The 27681-nt window shown below is 42.5% G+C and overlaps 1 protein-coding gene across 1 annotated transcript in view; it reads right to left on the bottom strand.

Annotated features, from left to right (window-relative positions):
• KIAA1549 (KIAA1549 ortholog) overlaps positions 1–24552 on the bottom strand; it is a 150250-nt gene extending 125698 nt beyond the window's left edge. Inside the window, exon 1 of the mRNA XM_075724956.1 lies at positions 24435–24552. Coding sequence (XP_075581071.1) covers positions 24435–24552 — 118 coding nt within the window. The remainder of the gene's footprint in view (positions 1–24434) is intronic.
• Between the last annotated feature and the right edge of the window lie 3129 nt (positions 24553–27681).

Genomic DNA, 27681 nt, shown 5'->3' with positions numbered 1-27681 from the left:
ACCTAGCCTTCTCAGATACCACAACTTTTGTTTGCAAACTTCAGCTATATGTGAATAAGCAAGCCCACCGCAGCATGGGAAAACCATGTACAGTCAAAACTAATGTATCTAACACTGATGCAGAAAAGTTGTGCATGTCATTCTGGAACAGACAATAAATCATGGCTTCACTTCTTCCAGATACTTCCCCCCAAAAACTCCTCCACAGCATCACTCAGCAATATTTGGATGTTATATATGCATGTATGCTGCATATCTGAGACAAACTGGTTTCCTAGATTGAGAGCCCACTCAAAAGTTGCAGAAAGTTCTAAACCACATTTTAAAGAGAATGATCTCACAAGCAAATATCCACCACTTAGGGTGATCCGATGAACCGCATCTACTCAGCAGCTTAAGGATGGACTGGAAAACTTTTAGCAGTTAGGCATTGTTTGATTTTAAGCTGTAATCCCAAGATATGTTGAAAATGTATGGGTTTTCAGTAGACACAGCTTCTTTTTTTGTGGGATCTTAAATTCATGGGTCCCAAAATAGGTTTTTAACTGTCAAATTTCTTACTTTCCAGTTTTTTACTGCTGCGCATCAGGCAGTAATACTGCCAAAATACATGCATACATGTATTTTTCTATATGAATCATGTATGTATATGTAAATCTATGTGTGCATGAATATACTTGGTTTAAGACCAGTATGAGAAATGTTGCATACTACCATGCAATTCTTAAGTTCATTGATAAACATTTACATTGGAGAAACATGAGAAAACCAACTATAGAATACACCGAGCTCAGATATACATGGTATGCTGTGACACAGCTATTCACTTTTAAATAATTTCAACTAGATTCCACTCAGCTGCCTGAGAACTGGTATATTAAGCATAATGCTTCTTCACTTCTTTTGCTTCATGGATGTACACACACACAGAGAAAAAGAAACTAAACACTTTCATTCATATAGATCTTTTCTAGTGGCACAAGTAACTCCAGATTGCTTACAAACCGAATGCAAATAGGTATAGTGTAAACCAAGAAATAAAACATTTGTAAATGGTTGCTAAGAAAGCCAAAACAGCAAGTCAAACTCTACTTTCGTCTCCATTGATAGCAGCCAAACAGTTTAAAGGTAAATCCCATGAGATGTGTTGATTTTACACTCGCCCCTAAGTGCTAGGTATGTTACAACAATAACACATAGTCTCTTCTTGGAGTTGGGTTTTACTGGTAGCAGACAAAAGCATAAGCCTTGCTGCCAAGCTTATCCTGAAAGTACCTCCAAAAATACCTACTTTTTGAATAAAGCTTCCACCACTTAAAGACTACTCGCGTTCAGGTTGCTTATAGTTTCAAGAGCATAAATCTATTCCCAAAACACTGAGTTCCCTGTAATCCACCAGCATATCTATCTTGGACCTGCTACCTAATTGCCTTGCACAGATGGACTAAGCACAATGGTCTGTGAAAGAGTTAATGGATGTAATCTCAGAGGTTCCCAAATAATTTTTGTAGAAGTCAGTCATATCTCGCATTGTCAGTGACAGTTCTGTGAAGAGCAGTGTGTACACAATGTTAATCTACCTGAAAACAATTGTAACTGGATTTTCAAAGCCTTTAACAAGGCTCCTAATAAAAACTGCTATGGACTAAGCTCAAGATGTCAGCAGGAATCAATTAAAAGCTTTAGAATGTAAAAAGATTTCCAGCAGTGCCACAGCTACAATGCTTAATATACTCAAAACATGATCAGGAACAGAGAGGTGAATAAGTTGACAACATCTGCCAAAAGCATTTCAGAAAAGTCCCAACTGAAAACTGGCGCTGAAGAGCAGTGGAAGGCTCTAGCAGCACCACAGGCTTCTGCCATGTTACATGAAATTCAAGACTGATGAATGTGAAGAACACAAAAGAGGAAAAACAACCCTACCTACAGAAGCAACAATAAGCTCTAAGTTAGCTACTACTAACTCAGGAAAAGAGATTGTGAAGTCCACCAGGATTTCAAAATGTCAGCTCAGTGCTCAGCAGAAATCAAAGACTCAAAACAGAAGACCACTAGGAAAGGAATAGAGAACAAGAACAGAAACATGTTATTATGCCACACTATATGCAAACATTGTGATCTCATCTTAAGTGCTGCACAGTTATAATTATCACTCCCAAAAAAGAATAGAGAAATTGAGGTGTCACAGAGAAGATTAAGGATAAAGTGTAGGTACAGGCTGGCTCCATTATAAGATTCTTCAGACTGGAGAAGAGACAACAGAAATAAGAGTATGAGAATGGGGTTTCTAGAGTCACGAGTGGGAGAGACGCGATGAATTCAAACACAATGACAACATTTCAGAATAAATGGTTAAAAATGTCAATAAAGATATCAACTAGTGTAAATTTAATAGCAACAAAACACAAGTATTTTCCTCCCAAACATAACTAAATTGTGAACTCACTGCCACAGCATGTTAAGAGTCCAAAGAGCATAAATAGATTAAAAAACCCTAGACAAATAACTGAAAAATACTGTATTCACACTGCATTCAACTGCAGAAAACTAGAAGAAATCAGAGAAATGAATACTACAAGCTTGCTCCATTTCCTTAGCTCTGAGCAACCACAGAGTTAATTTGACCTTTGCTGCAAAACAGCAGACAGAGGAGTAAAGCAGAAACAAATTTTAGATCTGCAAGGTGGATAAAATACACCAAACACACAGCCCCAGACATGAAAGTTACTAGGTATGTATCAAAACAGGTAGTGTTTTTTTAAACTGTCTGTTAAAACAATTTCCTTTAATTCCCAACACACTTTGAGAATTAAAGTTTTGCTGGCAGAATGTTACCTCCTCCAAGACCTCTTTGCTGAAATTAATTTGAACCTTTACAGTAACAAGAATATAAACTCCAGCACAAACTGAAATCACTACCCTCCTTTAAGGAGTTTGCAGTTGATTGATGGAAGTTACCTGTCTCCTCATATGGCCATGCAAGGTTTGAGAACTCTTGCTCAAGTGTTTTACCTAAACACTTGCTTGAAAACTTGTCCCACAACTTCCGTGGCAGTGCCATCTTTCATTTCAACACTGTGAATCTTCACACAGTCCGATATATAATCCATGAATTTGCATTACTTCAGAATATGCTGTTCTGTACGCAACATATAGCAACAAGAGTTACAGCCCTCACTTTAAACAGAAAACAGAAGTTTCACTAAGTCACAAACACATCGCATACCTTTAAAGATCCATCATCAGTTTTTAACTGACAATTAAGTTATTTGTCATTCCAAGAGAAACATAAGGGACACAGATTTGCCTTGGTTTCTTCCACGCTGGCAGTTTTCCACATCAAAAACTGTTCTAAATGGCTATTTTTTGTCAGCCAGCTCCTGCACATTAATGTATTTGGAAGGTGGGACTGGAGCTCTTGAATAATTTTACTGAAATGCATCACTACCTATAGAACTGGAAACTTTACTTCAGTTTCAAAGGAGGATAGTTTCCTAGATATGCTGGTTTTGAAAAGCATATTTTTACTGTTCTCTCTTTTGTTGATCTGTTGCTTCTAGTTGCACCTTTATCTGCCATGCCCTTTTCAAATCTGTCCTTCACTGCTCTGACCTCTCAGAACACAACCATGTTCAATCACACCAGACATCTTTCCCCTCCCACTTCTCAGATTCTTGCACAATTTTCACATCTTATGTCAACTATGAATAAAGGGCACCATCAACAAAAAAAACTTCTTAAGCCATATTCATTTCTCTAAGGAAAAGCCACAAAATAGTTGCCTCATTTCCATTCAGCTGGTCTTTTCCCCACCCACTGCTTTTCTTGGTCAACCACTGTACTAAGTTTGAAACGTGGTGTAAACCTGGATTCAGGAACCCTCAAATGTCATTACAGCAAGATTTTTCAGCCTTTACTTCCCAGTTTCCTAGGGAGACCATATACTATTTCTAAAACATCCACAAAAGCAAACTCAGAAGGGAAAAACGTATCACCATCAAGTTTTACTAGCTACTAGGAGTCTACAAGTTAAAAAAAAGAGTAATAGCTCTGCTGCATAGGGCTTGTGTAGCAAGAAATTCAATAAGGATTTCTGAACATGGTAGAAATTCAGCAGCAAACAACTGAACTGAACAAACACAAATAGTTCAGCTAGCAAACAGTAAATGGTTTTGGCCCAAAGGGTCCAGTTCAGATGATGCCATCTTCACCAAGCAAGTACAAGATCAATAGGATCTCTCTTCAGAATGACATGGACAAAACCCTATGCTGGCATTTTACTCAGCAGAGGCCTTAAAGGTTACAGCTGAAAACCGCATAAAGAAAGCTACCAAGATATTGCCATTCCCCTCTGTACCCCTTCCCCATCACAGTTTAAAATAAGAAATACTCCAGGTAAATCACTAACATAGCAAGGAAGTGAGAGAGAACCATTCAAATGATTCATATTAGCCACCACAGATATCAGCTTCTATAGTACTGCATTGAATTATTTTTAAAAGGTTTCCATTGCTACAGAAGTGTCTGTTTAACTCCAGCTTCTTCACTCTGTGCACATTAACAGCTGTCAGTGTGCAAAATATGCCTGAGGGGAGCCCTGCTACAAGTAATATTGGCCAGTACCATTTGAACCTTGGCATGATGCCCATGCAAAAAAAAAAAAAAAGATTTTTTTTTTTTTTTAAATACTACCCAATATTCCAAGCAGATTAAACCTTTGGTGTAATGGAGTCAATACGGAAGGGAAGAAAGAGGTGTCTACAACTTGTTCTCTGGTCCTCTTCTAGTTTTATTTCTAGAGCTACCTCTTACTTGTGGTGGCACACATCTCTGGGGAACTTCTCATTTGGTGAAAAAGTTGACTCCGAGACTTCTTTCCTTTCCCTTCTTTCTTCTTGCCTCTCCATGGGAATTCACAGTATTATCCAAACACAACCATCTGCTTCCACACCCACAGAACCCTTCCTGGTACGGGTGCACGACAGGCTGTGCAACACCTCTACTCCACTCCAGCACTTGCTGGAGAGAGGAGCACAGTCAGGCTGAGTGGTAGTGACCGAGCTGAGCTCACCCCCAGCTCCCCACTGCTGAGACTGCCACAGCACCCCCAGCATCCCATGTTGTGCCCTGTCACCCTAGAGAACATTGCATGTTGCAGGATTACACTGCAAAACTGAGATTTTTATATCAGTTTGACCTAAAAGCCAAAGTTTTCTTTATCAGATTGCATGTTATGCTTTCAGCATCATATTCTATCAGTTCACTGCAATTCATTACCATCCTGAAATCTTGACTTTCTTGGTACGGAATTGATTGTTCTTAAACCACTAAAACTTTGTATCAATCTCCCCTAAATCCCAGCCAATAGAGGCAAGCACAAGCAATATTGTATCTTCTTGGTCATGGCAGATTTTGTTAGTTAATCCAACAGAAGGTGACGGGAGCCAAAGGAAAGAAGAATTAGACTCCATGCTACTTGATTAGACTCCAAAACATCATTCTTTTACAGCACATAGCCAGAAGTTTATAAGGACAGAAAGTAACAATGTGATCTTCCAGCCCCATTTCTGGCCTAATTCAGTTCATAAATCTTGCCTAAATTAACTCCTGCTTTTTAAAGTTTCCAACACAGTAAGTTACTCTATGGTTATTTATTCCTCATTGTTACAAACCTTTAATGTAACTCCTAGTCTAACACTCTTAAACTTCAATTTCCCGTTACCGAAAATCTTTCCTATCTAGTCCAAGGACCCTTCCACTACAGAAGTTGTCTTCCACAACACAGAAATCAAGTTATATCTCCACTGTTTCTAAAACATGTTAACTAGCCTACTCTGACATTTTCACCTGGAAACATCCTTTCCAAAGCCTCACAGGGATATTCTCTGAACCATGCCGAATTAGCCAATATCCTTCCTGAACGGTTGACACTAGTAGGTACCACAGAACAGCCACATACACAAGAAAGCTTCCCAGCTTCCATTCATATGTTTAAAGATTATTCCCAACCACACCACTGCACAGCGAGTTCCTCTTCAACAGCCTACCAAACTCTTCCTCCTCCTGATACATTCCCCTCCACCCCAAATCACTGTTTTCACAAGTGTTTGCCACAATATCAACACAGCCTTCGCTGTTTCTGTCTAGACAAATCAGCTTAGCCTGCTGTGTTATTTGTACAGAAACCAAAATGAAACTTCCTACAAAAATTCTATTCAACGTACTAGCAAACAAAGCCTGGTACACTGTGTTAGCATCTGTTCTCTGGCATTTTTAAACAAACAGGTTTAATTAGCTTTTTAATCTAAAACTAATACCTAATCACAACAGACACCTTTGTAGAGTACACTTTTAAGGACTCGGCTTCCATGGGGCACATTACTCCCAATGCCCAACAACATCCATTCAATCCAGAAAGTCACTTCATGTCTCTTTCACACTGCTAGACAAAGCAACATCTCTGACATTTAATGCACCCTAAACAAGCAACATCCCTCTCATGTTTGCCAAGTAGTATCCTACATTTATCATCCATTGGTCTGGTGTATCATGTGATAATTTGTAATAGTTCATGACAGAACTGCGATAATGCTGTTTAAATGACAAATGACTGCACAGAACACTGCCCATAAGATGCTAACCCCAGGATTAATCCAGAAGAAAAATATGTACGCAGTATCTGGTGGAGCTGCAATACTAGGTCCTTTATAGTCATAAAACAACAGTTTATACTCTGAATATTAAATAGTTGGTTCATAAAGTTGGTCTAAAACAACTTTAACAGAAGTTTAAAAGTTGTTATAATCTAAAAACTGAATGCTCCTCTCCCCACGGAAAGGGAGAAAGTACTCAGTAATGGTTTTCACTATCAAAAATCCAGTTTTAGTAAATGAAAAGTGTTTGTGATACCTTTCATTAAACATATTAACACTTGTTTCTCATGGCAAATACGAAATTGGATAATGCCAACATGCTAACAGAGACCTGCACAGGATTCGTTCCCTTCCCCTCACCACCATTTTGTTCTATCACTTTCTGTTACTGGGGAATAAAATCACTTCAATAAGGATTTAATGAGGAAAAAGTCTTCCTTCCTTTGTTATTAGGGACCTAAAATACCCCAAACCATGACTAAACATGCTTACCATATTCCATCCTACTGTAATGCCAAGATTCAAGCATGGTCCACTTACTTTCTAATATGTTAAGCTAATCAACAAAACGTTTAATTTCCTCTGTCCTCCCTCCCCTCTTACCCAGTTCGGTTCCAGGATTACAAAACCAGAGCATTTGAGCAACACTCCCCTCGCCCCCTTCATCAAGAAGCATTTCATTTCTAAGAAACAACATACAACAAACAGATACAATCATCAAGAAAAAGATCAAGTTCATTGGAAGACATTAGACCTTTGCACAGAAGACTAAGTTGGCTAAAATAGTGAAGATTATTTCATTTTAAGCATTTATCAGGTAAATTACATTGCTTGGAGTGTTAATCTCATCATAAACTGAAGTATACTTAAAGTGAAATAAACAAACTTTGGCATTTAACAAAGCAAAAGTTACACCCTCAAGACATTAAGCCTCTGTCACTGGTTATCTAATGCCAGTAATACACTAACATCTGGTCTTGTGGGTGTGATAAGGTGATGCTGTTAACATAAGAATGATGTTTCTCTACCTGAAAAAATAAGCACCTGTATATTTGACCCCACTTTGGTTTAGGAAGAAGAAAAACCTACATTTTAAAGGACAAGCTATTGATACCATTTTTTTGTCAAACATCTGGGAAAGCTCAAAGCATTTTTAGTCTTCACACCTGCTCTGTAGAACTTGATGACTGATGAAAAGCACTTCACGTCAAGCTTGCGCCACAGTTTCCTTACAGAAGAGTAGTAAACCTGCATACAAGTCCTTACATCTTCCTCAGATGCAAGTTATATACCAATATTCCTACAACACAGATATAGGAACATGCAGGGGATAGAAAAAAAAAAAGCTATGAAAATCCGAATACTCAATACAGTACCACTTCACAGCAAAGACTCCTGTTGGTGTTTCCTGTGAGGAGGTTCCAGTAAAGTCCATCTAAAACATCTATCTAAAACAAAAAAAACCCTATTTAATAAGAAAATCTAATGAAACCTGGCATTTCCAACACTTGTAGTTTTATTTAAAATGTCAGCAAGTTCAGATTTGTATGGTGCTCTTGAGCTTCCTGGGTTTTTTTTCCCTCCTCCTTCTGCAAGGGATTAGGAAACTGAGAACTTGTCAGTTCCCAAACTGGTTTACATAAACCAGCCCTAATTAGAGCCTAAGTCTGTTACAGTCATCATCATGAGAGATCTTCACATTTCTCCAAGTATCTCAAACACTGTTACACTGCTAGACAGGATAGATAGAAAAATACACCTATTATTGATCTTCAAATAATTACTGAACAGAACCCATGAGAATTATCAGTGTGAATGAAGTGAAATATGACTATGATTGAATGTTGAAATACATACATCTGGCAAATTTTCCTGTATTCTTAGTGGCAGTGCAAAATTTTATTACCTAAGCTAACTATGCAAAACAGCAAAAGGCATAAGCTTTTACACCATCATGTAGGGACATATGAGGAACTCTGTTTTTCAATGAAAGCCTATTCTGGCGAAAAAGTCATCCTCTATTTTAAGTACCACTGAGAATTGCAATGCTGGGTTTTTTTGGTTTTTTTGGTTTTTTTTTAATTCAATCCCAGAGATGCTTTAGAATTTTTAATGCTTCATATCAATGTGATACTTAAATCATAATTAAAGAAACCACAAGGGTGACACTTCCATTTCCATGCAACATTGGAAAAACACTCTCTCTAAAGTGACCTACAATATGCACAGCCTTAAATGACTCACTTTTACTAGTTTCTCCCTGATGAGGCTTCCTCTCCCCAAGACACTGTTCCATCATTAAGCCAACGGACAAAGAAAAAAAAATACCGAGTTCAGTATAATTTGACTTTAAAAAGACCACCAAGACAAAACTAAAAATGTACCCATTTACTCTGTAATAAGAAACACGCTGGCTTATATTTTTCTCCAAAATATTTCAGTATTCTTTTCCACTCCCAACTCTCCACAATACCACAACGTTCAGGAAGACTCTTGCATTTTCTACTGGAAAATGTGTTAGTTTGCCTCTGTCCAGTTTCCCTCAGAAGGGGCTGAGAACTGACATGCCACCATGCTGCTTGTCAACATCCCTGCTGCCCCTCCTGCTCTGGAAAGCAATACAATAGGCCCCATGCCATTATTTTAACTCTTCTGCTCATAGGAAAGCTGCCATCAGCAGCAGCCACCAGCAAGTTCGCACTCATGAAACTTTGCAAATGTCTGCTGGAATTGATGAGCACATCCACTGCAGAATATTTTGTCTCCAGTGCTGACAAACAGCATTTTCAAATCCTGTCTCTCACATGGTACGTTGAATCAGGCAAGAAAGCAAACATTTCCACTACCTACTTAATGCTGAAACCCGCTAATTGGAATCTTGCTCTCTTGGATGACGCAGAGAACATCTAAAGCAGCAACTCTTCAGTAGGTAGACAGCATGATATATCATAGATTCTTTATAACCCGATTTCAGTCAGGTGCTAGACATCTACCATTTCATATCAGGCCACTCAAATTTTAACTCCCAAAATTTTCTTGCTTTTCACACAGTCCTGGACAGCCTAACTTGCTGAGTTAACACCTCTAAGACCTCTGAACATGTATTTGTGCATTCACCTCAGAATGCCCAGGGATGCATTTGCTGCCCTATAGACAAGTGTGGCTTGTTAGACTGGAATGAATTTATAGTAAGGGCCTGATTTGCACACACAATAATACAGGTGTAACTACAAGGTGGTTTTCTATTTGATACAGTATACAGAAATAGAACAGAGCTAAAAACCCAACAGCAACACCGGTTTAGCCAGTACCCCAGCTAATCCTCCGGGACTGCAAAGCACAAAGCAGGAGCAGTGGCTGTCGCGCAGGGAAGCAAGCAGACGGAGGGAAGCCTTGGGTGTTGGCAAAGCTTGGGGCCTACGAGGCTACACAGGGAGAGCATATGCAAAAACAGTGTGAAAAAAGGAAGTGAAGTGCTCATGTGGGGACTGAACAGTAAATCATTTTGATGCTAGGGCAAGTGTTGAAGCCAGCCCTAAAACAGAAGGCATCAACTGTAAAGAAGGATGTAGGACCCTACTAAAATGCAATAGCAAATCTAGTTCTCTAAACCTGTCAGTTATACAAAGTGAAAATTCTTTATCTAGACAAATTATGGAGCTTAATCTTTCTATACAAAGTATATGACTGAGGGCCAAAGAGACATTTTAATTGCATCATTTATATGAGTATTTCCTTACAGAGAAAGATTTTACTACATACTCTCAGAGCTGAACTACTTAAAAATATGAAGATCCACTTTCCTTTCAGAAGATAAAAATTCCAGAAAGACCAGCAGTTATAAAAATTACTAGTAAGTAATCAAGTTCAAATGAGAAAGGAGCTGCTTTTAAAATGAAGGTTTCTCAACAGCACTACTACTCAAGACTGTCATGGTTCAGCCCCAGCCAGCAACTAAGCACCACGCAGCCACTTGCTCACTCCCCCTACCCCGATGGGATGGGGGAGAGAATCGGAGGAGTAAGAGTGAGAAAGAAACACTCCTGGGTTGAGATAAGAACAGTTTAATAATTGAAATAAAGTAAAATAGTAATGATAATAGTAACAATATAATAATGATAATAACAATAATAATATACAAAGCAAGTGATGCACAATGCAATTGCTCACCACCCGCCGACCGATACCCAGACAGTTCCTGAGCAGCAATCGCTGCTCCCCGACCACCCCCCCCCCCAGTTTATATACTGAGCATGACGTCATGTGGTATGGAATAGCCCTTTGGTCACTTTGGATCAACTATTCTGGCTGTGCCCCCTCCCAGCTTCTTGTGCACCTGGCAGAGCATGGGAAGCTGCAAAGTCCTTGACTAGCATAAGCAGTACTTAGCAACAACTAAAAACATCAGTGTGTTATCAACATTCTTCTCCTACTAAATCCAAAACATAGCACTGTGCCTGCTACTAGGAAGAAAATTAACTCTATCCCAGCCGAAACCAGGACAAAGACCAAGCAAGTTCTAATCCAGTTGCTCCTTAACAAATTAATTTCAGAGTAAAATAGAGCTGCGGTGCCATTCTGTCAGTGGCAGCTGTGTTTTGAAAGGTTCTTGCCGCTCCCTTATGTCCCCAGATACTCATTTCTGTGTTCCAGAGGTGCCAATCCAATCATTTGCATGACTGTGCTCCAAGTTAGGGTTTCACGAACTATCCCATTTAAAGGGGAAAACACAAAACAAAACCAAAACAGTAAAAATTTCCCAATAAAACACTGTTTTAAAAATACAGCCTATACCACAACCATCCAAAAAGCTGAAGTGACAAGCTAAGAGAGAAGTAACAGAAACATCTTAAATTGGATTTTTCCCTTGCATGGAATAACACAGAGTCACAGCTTCATAAGAGGGAAAATCATTCACATCTGGCAAAAGACTGCACTCCGGCTTTCTTCCTCCTCCCCTTTTTCCAAGTGTTCTCTTCCCCAGCAAGAAAAAACCCCACCCATGCCTAACAAGTTCTACTCTCCTCCTTAAGAACTTGGAAGAAGTATACAGAGTGCAAAACCAACAAAAGCTGGAATCACGTCATTTTTTTTCTGGTTTTCAGTGGGAGGTAAGATGTAACTCCCTGCAACTTTCACTCCAAGACAGAGACATAGCAAAGAGGGCAGAATATATGGGGGAAAATAAGACGAGCATGAGGGAAAGCACAGATGGGAATGTTGATACCTTTGCTCAAAAAAAAAAAAAAAAAATCCCATAAAAGGATTTTCTTCCAAGAGGTGAAAAAAGAGGAAGAAAAGGATTTGAAGTTTACTGTATTGGATAAAAGAAATCATGTTACCATGTTTGTGACATGAAATCTCTTGGTCTTGTGCCTCTATTTGAATCTGTATATATTATGACAATTCAACATTCCAGACAAACAACATAAAACATTGATATGAAACAAGGCTGAGCTCAAAAGACTAGCTTTGATTATTACTGTTTTGTCTTCCGATTCAATATACATAACACCTGCTGTAATGTGTAAAAACAGAGGAAAATCTGGCAGGTTCACTTGTTTGAAATAGAAATTGATTGCTTCATGAACTGCCCACTTATCAAAGCATGATTTTTATTTAGAAATGTGCCATTTTCCATAAACACCAACAGAGAATGCTATGAGGAAGTCTGAAAGATTTTTTGGATGGAAGACAGGCTATTGATAGGACTGTCAGAGACTACATCATCACAAGTCATGCTACTGTAACTCAACTACACAGCCACTGAACAATTTCTGCATGAACAGAAGTGTTTCATTAAAAAAAAAATCTTACACCTACCATGTTCTTTTCAACTTCTCAAATACAAAAAAAAATCCTGCACACTGAGAAAAAACAAACCTGTTACCCCAAAAGTCTATGAACAGGAGTTTAATTATGAGACATACAGGATGTTTATTGTTAATAACATATCCCATTGGCTTTAATTTACTTGTCTTGGATATTCTTTAATGGAAGCAAATCAGCAAAAAAACCCCAAACATTCTTTTTAAATACATAGGTTTCCAACAAAACTCCCGTTTCAGTATTTTCCACCTAGCTTGAGATAACAGAGGTGCAATTTAAAAGCTCTAAGTTCTTTAGACCTGCAGACACAGGATGAAATTCTGCCTCAATGAAAAATCAATGAAATTGATGCCTCAACTTAACAGTTTTACCTTTAACATATTTGAAGCAGCAAGGAATCCAATCCCCAAAGTTAGAAAGGATGCAGTAATGCTATTTCTCTTACGCTGCAGCAACAATTCAGGAAACATCAACAAGCTTATGACCTTAAAAAGTTTCCAGGCAAGATGAACTGTAAAAAAGTTAGCACAGTAAAATTACTGTAGGTTATAAAGATAGCTAGTCTAATGAGAGCTTTGATCATTTGGGTTCCCCATCTCATAAGCTTCCCGTAGCTCCCTATTCTACTTCTTTCCTGCTCACAGACTATGTTCATGCTCCTTTACATTACAATAAAAGACACACTTAACAAAGGTGTTGTAGAATTACCAGAGTAAACTGGTAGCAGATTACATATGATGTAGCTCCTAAGGTGAGCACAACAGAAATAGAACTTGAGGCAGAGGTCCCAATTAATCTTTGGGAGAGTTCATACAGCCAAACCTGCACAGATAGTCTTCAACACTATGTTTATTTTCATGACTGAAGAATGCAATCTCATTTAAAGTTTTCCCTCATCTCCCAAGGGGAAAAAAAGAAAAAAAAAAAGAAAAAAAAACCCCACCAAACCAAAACACACACATATTAATGCATTATGGGCACAAACCAGTACTACATGCCTGAGCTTACATGCATGTTCATGTAAACACTTGCTGTTTTGGGTGGTTGCTTTGACTGCCTGTGACAAACTATATTTAACATGCACCTGTGCTTTTCACCTGTCCTCTTCCAAATAATTCAATCCACAAGGATTGGTCTTAAACATGCAGAAGAATTCCAATAGCGATAATTTTAATTAATTCATTACTTTCATTCTACTGGTAGAATTCTCATTTTTTGCCAACTCTCTCAAAACTAAAAGCAATAAATCTCAAAATACATCTTCATAAAAGCTAAGTCCACTAATTCATTCTGAAATGTAACTTCTGATGTATGAGAAATGGAAGTAAGAGCATGAAGTATTCACTCAAATCAAAATACTTGTCTTCATAAAGCATATCAACTCTTGCACCTGCATTTGGAAGATGTAAAATTTATATATTTTTCTGCTTTTAAAAATATATAGAAACCTATTTAACATTGTATTTACACAGAACAAGTTTTAGATGTGACCTCCAAGGCTATTTAGGATACTATTTAGGAACGAGGGAAAGTACTGCAGAACATTTCTGAAGTATATTACCTAAGTGACATGGATGTTTGTACTGAATACATAATACAACAAAGTTGCATGCTGTTCTTCAAGGGTGTTATTTTATTTCCAAATATAAAATGCAACCATTCTAAACTGTCAGTGCAATCTCACATGTCAGGAGCATGTTTTAATGATGGGTTTGGCTCATTCAAGAAATACATAAAAACAACTAATTTGAGTGGTGTTCTAGTAAATCTGAAAGAACCTCTTTAACATTAAGATTTCTAGAACTATTTTCACCTGACCTCAGGGCTTAACAAACTTCACACACAGTAAATAGCAGCAGTAAACACTAAAGAATCATAAGAATTAACACTCCAGTACAGAAACTGTGTTCAGTTTTGTTTCTAAGTTTCTAACGCTCCCAGGATTTTAAGAAGATTATACTTTCAAGTGACACAGTCTACTTGGAATCCAGTCAATTTAAAAAGAAGCAAAATGGATTTACATTCATTTCACATTCCTCAGCTATCCTAATCCTTCTGACAATTTTTACAGTTTTAAGAACTGGGCTGTGGTAGAAGCAGCAAAGTAACTACTCACAGAAGAAAACAAAGTAAACAGATTAACACAATTTATTTCCTTGAAACTTCCTTGCTTGCACTAATACTGGATAAAATATTTCTTGACAAAACCTTGATTACTATGTTGGTAAGCTTTTACGTAATTTAACCAAGCTACTATAAAAAGCACATGCACTCTGGAAAGACAAAGGAAAAGCTTTTTTTTTTTTTTTTTTTTGTTCTTTCAGAGTGGAACAAATTACATCTTCTAAAAATTGAATGTCAATGGCTGGAAGCCCAAATCTGTTTCATCTTTCAGCATAAGGACAGGAAGTAAGGTCACGGTCAGCTTCTAATTGAAAACATCTTCAAACCAGATTTCTGCTCTAGATCAGGATTTTGTTCTGTGACATGCAATTTCTATCCCAATATATCACACACGTTAGTCCCAGCTCAGCACTAGCTCCAGTTTTAAATACAGACAGCCACTGGAGAAGTTACCTAATCAGAATCCAGCGTAGCTGGTAAACAACCATCTTCCTTCTGTTCAAAAAGTAACATGATATTAGCCCAGAGGGGTCTGCTACATAAATGCTTGGAGCTTTGTCTCCAAATAATACTGAACTAAATAATTGTGGCTTTGTGGTTGAGCAGTGCTCACTGCAATCTGCATACATGAGGTGGAATTTATTTACAACAGAATTACAGGCCACAGGAAAAAGTGAGACAGGCTCAACATCTAATCAAGTTCACACCCAACTAGAAGAAGAATAAACAGTCCCTGCACCACCCTGCAGTATCAAACAATCGCCTTTAAATGAGGAAAGAACTTTTACTTAGAGAGCATCCACAAACTACTTCCATACACTGTTGGCTGGGGAGCAAACAAACCTTTTTGAGACCTTTCTTCTCATGTAAGAAATGATACCAGTTTGATTTTCTTATTCAGTATGAAAATGCTCAATAGGAAATTCGGTCCAAAATGCTGTGAATTAAGCAAAAATAGGCTGAAAACAAAATCTGTGAATTGTATCGATATTACTTAAGAAAAAACATCTTTACCTGTATTGTCTACCTGTCCTGTGTGACCATTGAATTTCAGGTGCATTTACAGTTCTCAAATACATCTTACCAGGCACCCAACAGTTTTCTACTAAAACTGAGCCCAGCAACCCCTTTAGAAAATGCCCTATGCAAGTGCCTCAGTTTCTTCTGTGTAGCTCTAGGGCAACCTCTACAGTGATGATGCTCAAGTCAAATACACAGGGGAGCCATGAAAACCTCCAACTTACCAATATCGAGCACAGCACCTCTCAACTAAGCCTTCCACCATCAATATCCTAATCCATATTCCCAATTTCACCCACCGTACAGCCCCAGCCCCTAGTGTTATCTTTGCTGTTCCTTATTTCAGTATCCTCCTGATCAAAGTTCCTGTCCCCCCTCTCTCTCTCACCCTGCCATACCAACCAATTTCAGATAAAGGGCGCAAAGACAGCTCCCCGCTACCTCAACTGTCCAGAAAAGCTTTGTCAGGACACAGTCGCTGCAGAGCTGAGTACTGCACACACCTGAGCAAGGGCCAGCAAGTGCACCGCTCTGGCCAGGACATCCGCGCTGCTCTCCCAGTAGCTGCTGCTCCAGTCAGGAAACTCGGCCCCTTCCCAGTCGCCAGGCAGGGCACCCACCGTCTCTCAGCTACTGAAGAACGGAAGCTTTGCATTCTCCTTTCAACCCAGACCCCAGCCATGTGCTGCGCTGGCCAGCAGTACATACAACTGAAAGATTTGGTCCAGTGCTATTTATTTGCTCAGTCTCCCAATTATCTTGCATCACTTAGGACCTCTTCCTTCCACCATCTCTCCCTTCCCTAACAGCAAGGGTAAATACTAAATTCTGTGCCAAGATGAACAAGTTCCCAGCTTGCCCAACTATACATTTCATAGAAATATCAATAAAGTTTTGAGCACTAATATGGCCTCTCTTTCCATCCCACCCATTAGATATACAAATGTTAATAATTCAGTTGATGAATAAAGATAAGACATGCAGAATCACATCCACACCATTTACTTGTACCTGTCCTCTGGGTGATAATCTATGCAGTATCATAAAATGCTGAAGAAACTGAACTTGCACAGAGACTAACTTAAAAAATTAGTGTGTTCCTCCCACCTATTATTACTAAGGATAAAGTCACTATAGCAAGGATTACAAAATATTCTTTGAAACCTTACAAAACTGTTATGTCTAAAATGAATCATTCAAAATTTAGGAAGCGTCATTACTAAAGGCTACCTATCAAATCCTAGTTCAGCTTTTCTCTGCATGAACATTATGACACAGTATTTAACTATACAACCACAGGTTGTTTCTTCACTTGAACAGCACACCAAAGTTTTCAGTAATTAAGAGATATTGGCCCCAATCTTGCACATCTGCACATATATTACATTTAGAATCTCACAAAACCAGAATTGTAAAATATTTCACGAGGTCACCTACTCCATCTTTCTATGCCACTGTGGAATCACTCTTGCAATCCACTTCTGTTAGATTATTATACAAGCTGTTCCTACAGCTCCAGTGACGGATCACATTATTGCCCTAAACCATGTGTTTCAGGGTTTCATTATCTCCACTGTTAGAGAGATCAGCAGTTAGAAAACCCACCCTGTTCACTGCAATTCAAGTCTTTAATTTCTTTTCTTACCCAACATAAACAACTTTTTATTACACTTCTCTTTGTATTTATCTTTTATAGGTTTGAACAAAGTCCTGTCCACCTGGGTTTTTTTGTTCTAGATTAGGCAACCCCAATACTTCTATGACCTGAACTCTCTCCAGTAGCCTGTCTCTTCCTTGAAGGATAAGGTCCCATAAAAGACAGAGCATTCCAGCTGGAGCTCTTCTGCCACTGAAGAAAATGAAGGAGTTATTACACAGGATATGCCAAAGACCATAACCCATGTGTTCATGAGATCCAGCACCACTGTCATCTTGTTGAATCACATTCTGTTTGTGATCCACGATAAACACCAGATCCTGTCATACAGCACTGCTTCATTGCCCATTCCCCATCCTACAGCTGTGCAGGTTTTCAGCCCCTTCAGTATGATACTATGATGCACTTTCCTTACTGAAAAGCATCTGGATTTTCAGGCCCCTCTTTTACTATGTTTCCAGCATTCCTCCCTCCTTCTCCTCCTCCTCCTCTTACTTGCTGGTGAATTTTAGCCTCTCACCTCTACTTCAAACCACAAGACGAGACACACTGTCTTGACCACATGGCTAAAGCCAACTCAAAATTCTATACATGGAATTAACTCATAGAAGAGAAGTCTCTCTCAATCAGAGGGGAGAATGGAAGAGGACTAAAAGGATTAGAAAATAGTTTGCGCATGAAGAACAAGCAGGTAGGGGATGTAGGCTTAAACTGCTAAAACTGAAAGCGAGCAAACATCAACAACCATAAATACAAGTTCTTTTTATGAAGATTTGATTTTTAAAAAAATTAAACAAAAGTCTTTGACTTTCTGATGAACTTTTGTGCTCACTGTTATTGCATCCAAACATTTCATACTATTTTCAAAATCAAACAAGAAATTACATCTGAGAAATTACATTTTACAAATGCTGAAACTAAGAAACAAGGTCAAATTCTGAGTGCCTAATTTGAAACATTAATGAGTATTTAGAATTACAGACACAACATCTATTCAAGAACAGCTCCCTTTGACTTCTTTGGCAGCTGTAAGCACTCAGCATTTCTGCAACACAGATCCCAGAGGTCTTGCATCCAGTAAATGAGGAACACACAGCTAGTGACCACCTGTGGGAAGCTTAGTTTAAGCAACTTGCTCACATCACTGAAACTCTGAAACAGCAACACAATTCAATTGTCCAGGACAGCATTTAATTACATCAACAGTGAGACTGTTATTCCAACTTCCCTGCCCCCCCATCACTCATTTCACACCTTCGAACATCTGCTACAAAAGGAGCAAGAGTCCTATAGGTAATTTCTTCATTGCTATCCAACGCCCATTTCTCCCCAGAGCAGGATCAGTATTGTACACTGAATGCTATGAGGGTCCTGTCTGTGTGTGGGTACATGTATGTACAGATATTTATGTGCAGGTGCCTAAAGAGCTATAAATATTATCCATATGGATATACATGTTGTGATCATGTCAGTATAGCTGCACCATAACTTACAGGCACAGAAGTAGTTTAAAATTGTACAGGTTATTATAACATCAGTATTTCCCACTTGCTGATTTTTGCTTTTGCAGTCTTTATATGCCGCTACAATTTCTGTGGAAGAATTTTCCAGTTTTTAAAAAAAACTCTGAAAAACACTTCTGTCACAAGGCTGAAACATGCGCATTCACAAAATGTTCAAGGAGTAGCAGCAGATTATCGTGCTCCTGGCTGAGAGCAGGAAAGGGCCACTCTGAAGCCCTGGGTACTGTGCCAAATTCTGGAGAAAGTGTCCCAGAGCAACGGGCATATGCTTCCCTGTTCCTAAATTCCAAGCTTGATGCCTTCAGCCACATCTCTTCCAGTCTTGTCCCAGTCCCTTTCCTTTCCTACTTCTGATTCTTCCTTTCAACACTATTTGGAGGTTTATTTTTCTTTTTTAAACTGAGTCCATCTGTGTTTCCCAGTGTGCTCATCCTACTACCAGGCTGAACTGCTTATTTCTACTAGGATTAATTTCTGCATTGCAGTTTCCCCTCACCCACATTCCTATTTCCCCCTCCTGACCTAATGTCTTGCCCTCCTAGTCTTCGTGCCCTGCCAGTTCCAGTTTCTTTCATCTCACAAACCCTCTTGCAATTTGTGTGTTTCCTCCCCTCCTACTCCTACAAATCCCAGGTTTCTGCACACATCTCATCAATCAGCAGAACAGTGACCAGAAAAGATCTGTAGATCCTTCTCTTACTCCTGCCGCTTAACTAAATCCGAGTCCCACGCTGGCTCCTTCTAAAAGCCTTCTCTGTTCTCCCTTTTGGGCCTAATGCAATCAAGTAGCACCACACAACACTGCACCAGAAGGTAGATGCTTGAGTGCCCCTAAAGAAAGTAAAGCACTCCATTACATAGCGCAGACACGTCCTTAAACACAAGGCAGGTAGGTGCCAATTCTCAGTCCAAAAGCTCAATCCTGTCCCACTTCTGGAGCAATTTAGACAGACTTTCACAGGGAAGTCCAATCTTTCACGTATCATTTTGGGCTATGGGAAGCATGCTTAGTATGTTTGCCCAGGTGGCACATACAGCCCCTGGTCAGTATTAATAGGTAGGTGAGTTCTATGAGAATAGGATATATCAAAGGTTTAGCAGACAAAAAAAAAAGCATCATCTCTGTCACAGCCATGTGTGCCTAAATTCAGTTGTTACAAGCTTTTGAAAAAAATCACTTGCAAAGCAGCAGCAGAGAAAACATCTCCTCCAGAGCAGACACAATCTGCCAAAGTTTAACTGCACGCTCCAAAGCATAAGGGCATTAAAGTTGTTCAGAAAAGAAGCTGGCAGAACTCAAAGCAGAAACCATTGTTTTCCTCTTGCCTCAACATCAGAAGTAGCTGAACTCTTTCAACTGACATTTTGCAACAAAAAAAAGCTTCAGCCCATTGCAAAATGTACAATTTATAAAATTTCAATTGAAATAGTTAAGTTTGTTCTCAACTCCGCTGCAAAACAGTAATATTTCTTACAAGCATCTTACAGCTTTAATAAGAGCTAGCACAACCAGCCCAGTCTGCCATTTTCCAGTATTTATTTTGTGCATTTTACATGCAATTAATTACACTGATATAATCAGTGACACATCTACTGGTAGTCAGTTGTATCTTTTCCCCATCTCATGCATTAGGAAGAAGACACCACTAATTCATTGATCTTACAAAAGGTTTTTACTTAGTTTTCCAAAACAGCTGTCTCCAATAACACCAACAGCTGAAAACACAGCACATATAGGGAGTGTCAATTAAATTTGTTACTGAGCTCATGTGCATTTAGCAACCACTAAAGAAAAACACAGAAATATATGATTTTTAAAAGGATAAAAAAAAAGACATCATATCATGCAACTCCAGAATGCAAAACTGGCCATACTGACAAGGACTCCATGAAAATGTGATTCTTATTTATAAGCCAAAAAAGAAATTAAGTCTGCATTGTTCATTTAATGCTACCATTTGACTTAACTCTGGGGTTCTAAAACAAAATTTAAAAGACAACTTGTGCTATTTCCTTATGGCTTTTTACTTACACATAGGTTCCCACAACACACACTATTTAATAACTCTTATGCAATTACTGTTATTCATACTGTATGCCACAATGGGCCAGGCTGGAGACACACTAGTAGTTAAAGACATCATCCATACTAACTCTTACGCAATTATTCATACTGTACACCACAATGGGCAAGGCTGGAGACTCACTGGTAGTTTAGGACATCATCTATAAACAGATTTACTTTCAAATGAAGGAAAGCCACGTCTCCCACAGCTGAAGTGAGACTGTATTATTAAGAAGCCTATTCACTTCTCTCCCAAGCAACTCCCCCCCCCCACACACACATTCTGAATTGAGAAATAAGAACTGGGTTGTGAGAACCTGCCACGTACCACAATCATCAGCTTCCCAAGCCCTCTTGGAAAAGATTTGTGCTGTAGCAGGAATCACTGCTCTTTAATGTGTCCAGTGCCTGAAATCTATTACCCAAGGTAGGTCAAAGCTGTTAAAGCCTACTTTGTTAAAGGCATGCTATATTTCAAGTCCCAGCCCTGCCTGAGAAATCTAAGACCTTACTTCACAGAAGACAAATGTCACTCACAAAACAGACACAACTGAACAAAAAGCTGCACTGTCCACTAGCTTGTTTAGTATTCTAACTTCTTGAAAGAACATGCAAACAAAAACCACATTTCCTCTGGCAAGATTACAAATGTAGCTTGTAGACACCAGGCTGACATAAAGAAAGCAAGCACAGCATAGAAAGCAGTCTTAAAGGGAATCCTCCAGCCGTATGGGTCTTCTGTGAAAATGAACTGGAAGCAAGCTTGACAAGCTGAACTGGCCACAAGAGACATGATGCCAACTCAAGTGTCTGCAACACACTCAGGCAATTAAGTTGAATAAACAATATCCTGCAACTGTCCCATAAGGCAGCTACATCTGATTCCTTGCCTGACCTCCACAACTTGTCTTTGGTTGCTGAGTCTCTGAGGAGACTCACTGCAGACTTTTCCAAGTCCAGCATGCAGCTCTCCTCTCCCCCAAGAAAACCGTGCAGCAAGACAAGATAAATCCTCCTGATTGTCAGTGCAGGAGTTGCACAGACTGTGCAATGGAACAAAAGCAAAAACACAACCTGAGCAGTAAGACTTTCACAGAGCCTGACCAAAGCTCTAGTTCACAGAGGTGCTCAAATGCGTACCTACTTTAACACACTAGCAGCCTATCGATACACTAAGAGTTCACCATCTGCTTAACTGGGGAAGCTGAAGCCCTCATTCAGCAACATGTGACTTCAGTGGGAGCTGGATCATGCATTCCAAAATACAAGTTGATTTACTACTTAATTTTCTTAAGTACTGACGTTCACTTTGCTATTTCAACTGCAAGCTCTAACATTCCATTCTTACTGTACACTTCTTCTGCATAACTCAAAGCTGTAGGAGTTTGCTCTTGCCGTTCCTAAACTGGTCAAGACCAAATGGCACTGAAAAGCAAATGAGCTGCACCCAAAAGAGATGCTCAGGGAGCTGTAAATCTGTTGAGCAATTAAGTGAATGTTGTCCAAGCCTACTCCATATGACCAGCACACATCTCTTCTGTTTCACACCACCCGTTATACCACCAAAACATTTCAAGGCTAAAGAAAAGATTAGGATAAAGACTGTGTCCTAACTTTTTAAACATTATGGGCCCAAAACAGAGAAATCGGACTCCTGTCATGCTTTTTAATAAAGCATTTCACCTTAACCAAAAAGGAACAAAATATTCTTGTTCTCTGCAACCTGCGGTCTTTTAAATCTCTGCGATCAATGGACCATTTCTAAGACGTCTATGAAAAGCATCCTCTGAAAGGCAAGTTTGCTCTTAGCATGCTAAAGCTCACTGTACATGATTCCCATGCCCAGTGGAAAGAGAAGACGTAGAGGACTCACAAATCAAAACAGCTTGAAGGATCCTGCCCTAGACCGAGCAGGAAAGCATCGCTTTGGGCGAGATCTGTTGTCTCTGAGTGCTCTCTTCCAGCAGCCCAAACACTGGCTAAGTTACATAATATTCTCCTGCTGTTTTTAAGTTACACAAGAATGCACAGCAATCACAGACAAGTTTACAGAAATTCACAATGATGTTTAATTAAGAACTACTAAGTATTAGACAATTAAACAAAAGCCTTTGCTGACTTACTATGAAAACCTAGAAAAAGAAACCTAGCCATTCTATTAACCTCAAAGAGGCACTCCTCCCCCCAAGCAAATCTCCAACTTATGAACCTACTGCTTTACCTTCTATTTGTATGCAAAGCCTGTTCTATTTAAGAAAAAGAATCTCCGAAGCTTACTAGAAATTATCAACTTTCACATAGGCTGGAAATGGAACAACGCTTGTTGGCTACACAGGGAGTTGGAGTAGAGCATAACTTCTTTGGAAAGCTAACCAGTCACCACCAAAACACGAGGTACTTTCTGAAGTGGAAATAAAGCATTATTAAAAAGATAAGCATGTTTTATAACACCAAGGCTTCTTAAGTGCCCAACAATAATCACCACAACTCCTTGTGTTTAAATAAAGGAGTCAACAGTGGTTGGTCCACTTGACAAAATATGTTGATGCAGGTTCTTATCACTTCTTACCACCTATCAACAACTTACTGATGTTGATAAAAATGTATTACTTTACACCTGTTATCTACCAAAAAGAAAACCTATAGTCACAGCAAAATTGTCCTTTTCTAGGAAGTGTTGGTTGTTGCATTTATTTCTTTAAAAAGTATTACAGATGAACCAAGAAGTGCTATGGGAGCAGAACCAAATGAGACATCTCTGTGATTAAACTGTCTGCTTAACTACAGACTAATTTTGATGTCTAGAGCCACTAGAGAAAAGAAGAGAAAAAAAAAGGGGGTCACCGATTCCCGGCTATTTTGGAACACCTACTGCACACACCACCCCCTGAAGCCCGAACAGAGTTCTCTGCGCCCCAGCCATGCCACGGCCGTGCTCGGAACGCAGCATTTCGCGTTTCGAGGGGCTCTGACGCTCCCAGACTCTGAAGGCGAAGGAGAACCAGCCTGCCCCGCACCCCACAGGTGCTACCACCGCCTGACAGGCGCCCCCCCCCCCCCCCCCCCAAACGCGCCGGGCACCCCGACGGCCGCCGGCGGGGGAGCGGCCGCTGGGAGCACAACTCCGGGCGACCACCGGCTCGCAGAGGGCACCCCCCGCGCCCGAAACACCGGGTCCGCCGAGAGGCCTGGGACAGGGCTGCCAGCGCCACCCCCGCCCGCGCCGCTCCCCTGCCTGGCTCCCCGGGAAGGGGTGCCGGGTGCCAGCCGCCGCCGGGGCCGGGGCCGCCCAGGGCCCCAGGCAGAGCGGGCGCCGTTCGGCTGCCAACACGGCGCGCGGGTTCCGGCGGGGCTCCCCGGCCGCGCCGCGCGCACCGGCGGCCCCCGCCCGCCCGCCGCATTGTTACCGGCGCCGCCTCCCGCACGCGCCCGCTAACGGGCGCCGGCGCGCGGGGACAGCTGCCCGGCAGCACCCCCCCACCCCCGGTTTCGCCCCCCGCCCCGGCTCCGCACACCTGCCGCCGCCCGGCCGGCGCCGCGGGCCCCCTTTGTTCCCTTACCTGCGGCGGGCGAGCCCCGCAGCGCCGGCACGGCGAGCAGCAGCGGCAGCAGGGCGGGCAGCGCCGGCCGCCAGCGCGCCGCCGCCGAGGCCACCACGAAGCGTGTCATCCCCTCCATGGCACGGCACGCCGCGGCCCGGCGTCAAGTCATCGCGGCGCCCCGCGTCCCCTCCGCCGGCTGAAAGGGCTGGGCGGGCTCGGCGGCTCCTCCCGGGCGCATCCACCGCCGGCGGGGCTGGGACGCCCGGGAGCGGGGGGCCGCCGCAGCTCCCCCCCCCCCCCCCCCCCACGCCCACCCCGTGAGGAGTACTCACGGGGGCAGCGCCGCGGCGGGGCGGGAGCGGGGCAGCGGCGCCCCGCAGGGCCCGCGAGCGGCTCGGTTCGGGCCCCGAGCGGGGAAGCGGAGGGGAAACCCCCCCCCGGGCAGCGGGGCTCGCCCGGGCGGCTACGGCCCTTCACGTAGGAGGCGGCGGCGGCGGCCCCGTCCCGGCCGCCCGGCGCTCGCTCCCTGCCCGGCGGAGGCCGGCCCGCGGCGGCAGCGAGCGCAGCGGGGCCGCCCGCCACCTGCGCGCGCCCCGCCGTCCGCGTCTGCGCGGGGGCGCGCCCGCCCCGCCCCCTCCGCCGCGCGCGGGCGGGCGGGCGGAGGCGGGGGCGGTGGGGAGGGGAGGAGCCAAGGCCCCCATCCCCGCCCCCCTCCGGGAGGGAGAGGCGGGGGACGCGGCGGGGCGGCACCGGCAGGCCCCGCCCCCGCCCGTGGCCTGCCCGCGAGCCCCCGCCGCCCCGCCCGCCTCGCCCGCGCGGCGCCCGTCGCCTCCCCACCCCCGCCGCGCCGCTCCCCGTCTCCTCGCGCCTCGCCCCGCGGCACGCGCAGCCCGGGAAGGGGCGGGGGAGGGGTCACCCAACGGCCGCCCCCCTCAGGGGCAGCGGGAAGCGCCGAGGGCCCGGCTGGATCCTCGGTGGGTCCCGGTACCGGCTCCGCCACCGGGGCGGCCCCAGGAGGGCCCGCTCCTGGCTTGCGTGGGGCAGCTTCCTGACTGCGCTCCCCCGCGGCGGAGCGAGGCCGGGAGGCGGGCGGGTCCCTCCCTCAGCCCGCTGGCCAGGGCTGCCGGTGCCCGGGGACCGGCCCTCGCTTTTCCCTCCTCACCTGGAGTACTGCGTCCAGCTCTGGGGCCCTCAGCACAAGAAGGACATGGACCTGCTGGAGCGGGTCCAGAAGAGGGCCACAAAAATGAACGTGAGCCAGCAGTGTGCCCAGGTGGCCAAGAAGGCCAACAGCATCCTGGCTTGTATCAGGGATGGTGTGGCCAACAGGAGCAGGGAGGTGATTGTCCCCCTGTACTCGGCGCTGGTGAGGCCGCACCTGGAATACTGTGTCCAGTTTTGGGCCCCTCAATACAAGAAAGACATGGAGGTGCTGGAGCGTGTCCAGAGAAGGGCAACAAGGCTGGTGAAGGGTCTGGAGCACAGGCCTTATGAGGAGCGGCTGAGGGAACTGGGGTTGTTTAGTCTGGAGAAGAGGAGGCTGAGGGGAGACCTTATTGCTCTCTACAGCTACCTGAAAGGAGGTTGTAGCGAGGTGGGTGTTGGTCTCTTCTCCCACGTAGTTAGCGAGAGGACAAGAGGAAATGGGCTTAAGCTGCGCCAGGGGAGGTTTAGGTTGGAAATTAGGAAAAATTTCTTCACAGAAAGAGTAGTCAAGCATTGGAACAGGCTGCCCAGAGAGGTGGTGGAGTCACCATCCCTGGAAGTGTTCAAAAAATGGGTAGATGTGGCACTTTGGGACATGGTTTAGTCTAGTCTGCCCTTGATTGGTTTAGTGTGGACTTGGTAGTGTAGGTTAATGGTTGGACTGGATGATCTTAAAGGTATTTTCCAACCTAAACGATTTTATGATTCTATGAAAAATGATCCGAGGGCTGGAACACCTCTCTTATGAGGCCAGGCTGAGAGAGTTGGGATTGTTCAGCCTGGAGAAGAGAAGGCTGCGAGGAGACCTTATTGTGACCTTTCAGTACTTAAAGGGGGCCTATAAGAAAGATGGGGACAATCTTTTTAGCAAGGCCTGTTGTGACAGGGCAAGGAGTAATGGTTTTAAACTACAGAAGCATAGATTTAGACTAGATATAAGGAAGAAATTTTTTACAGTGAGGGTGGTGAAGCACTGGAACAGGTTGCCCAGAGAGGTGGTAGAGGCCCCATCCCTGGCAACATTCAAGGTCAGGTTGGATGGGGCTCTGAGCAACCTGATGTAGTTAAAGCTGTCCCTGCTCACTGCAGGGGGGTTGGGCTAGATGACCTCTAAAGGTCCCTTCCAACCCAAAGCATTCTATGATTCCCACAGGCTGTGCAGAGTTTTGGGGGGTGAAAGAAGAGTAAGTGTGCAAGCAGAAAAGGAGAAGGAGCAGCAATGACAGGACATCCGCACAGCACTAGTGTTGCTCCAGGGGATCAAAGGCAGAAAGACCTGGGGGACCCTTTCGCTACAGGGCTCCTCCTGAGCCTGGCTCTCCTCAGGAGCACAGATGAGTCCGGCACTCACCCAGGAGCACCAGCAACAGCTGGGAAAAGGTCCCACCAGAAATTAGAGCTGGGCTTACCTACTTTGCAGCTGTACTCACAATAAAACAGGCTAAGAGTACATCAGGGGATTTCAGAACACTGTTCTCAAATCAGTCACAACAGATAGACCTCGCTCCCAAAGAAGGATGGAAGGAGCGAAGGATTCATTTTGCTGACGTGCAAAAATAAAGCAATACCTATAAGCTTTAGCTTTACATCACACAATGCACATCACAACATCATACAATGCACATCACAACATAGTATCACACAGACAGCAAAGGAAAAGAATGCATGGCAGATCCTTGGCAATGTAAATAAGCAAAGCTGAAATCAGCCAAACTACATCAGATGAGGATGTGGCTCAATATAGACACAGCGAGTAAGGGAAGGGCGGGAAATCTGAAAAACCTACTGGTTTTAGGTTAGACATTTTCAGCGTCAAAAAATCCACAGATGGCCTGTCGTCGGTGAGGTATCAGAGGTAGTCACTATGGTGAGTACTTCAGGCCTTCTAGCACAAGACCTATACTTTCATTCTAAAAGTCTCGGTCCATACAATATAATTTTCTTTCATTTTGTGCAGTGGAGAGATGTTTCACAGAAAATTACAACCTATACCTTAAAACAAAACTAAAAATCTAAGCTATAACATCCCATGCAACAATGTTAGACCTTGCAAAAAGAT

This window comes from Pelecanus crispus, chromosome 1 (assembly GCF_030463565.1).
Source record: "Pelecanus crispus isolate bPelCri1 chromosome 1, bPelCri1.pri, whole genome shotgun sequence".
Lineage (NCBI taxonomy): Eukaryota > Metazoa > Chordata > Aves > Pelecaniformes > Pelecanidae > Pelecanus > Pelecanus crispus.
The sequence above is the reverse complement of the archived record's forward strand: the minus strand, read 5'-3'. Positions and strand labels throughout refer to the sequence as shown.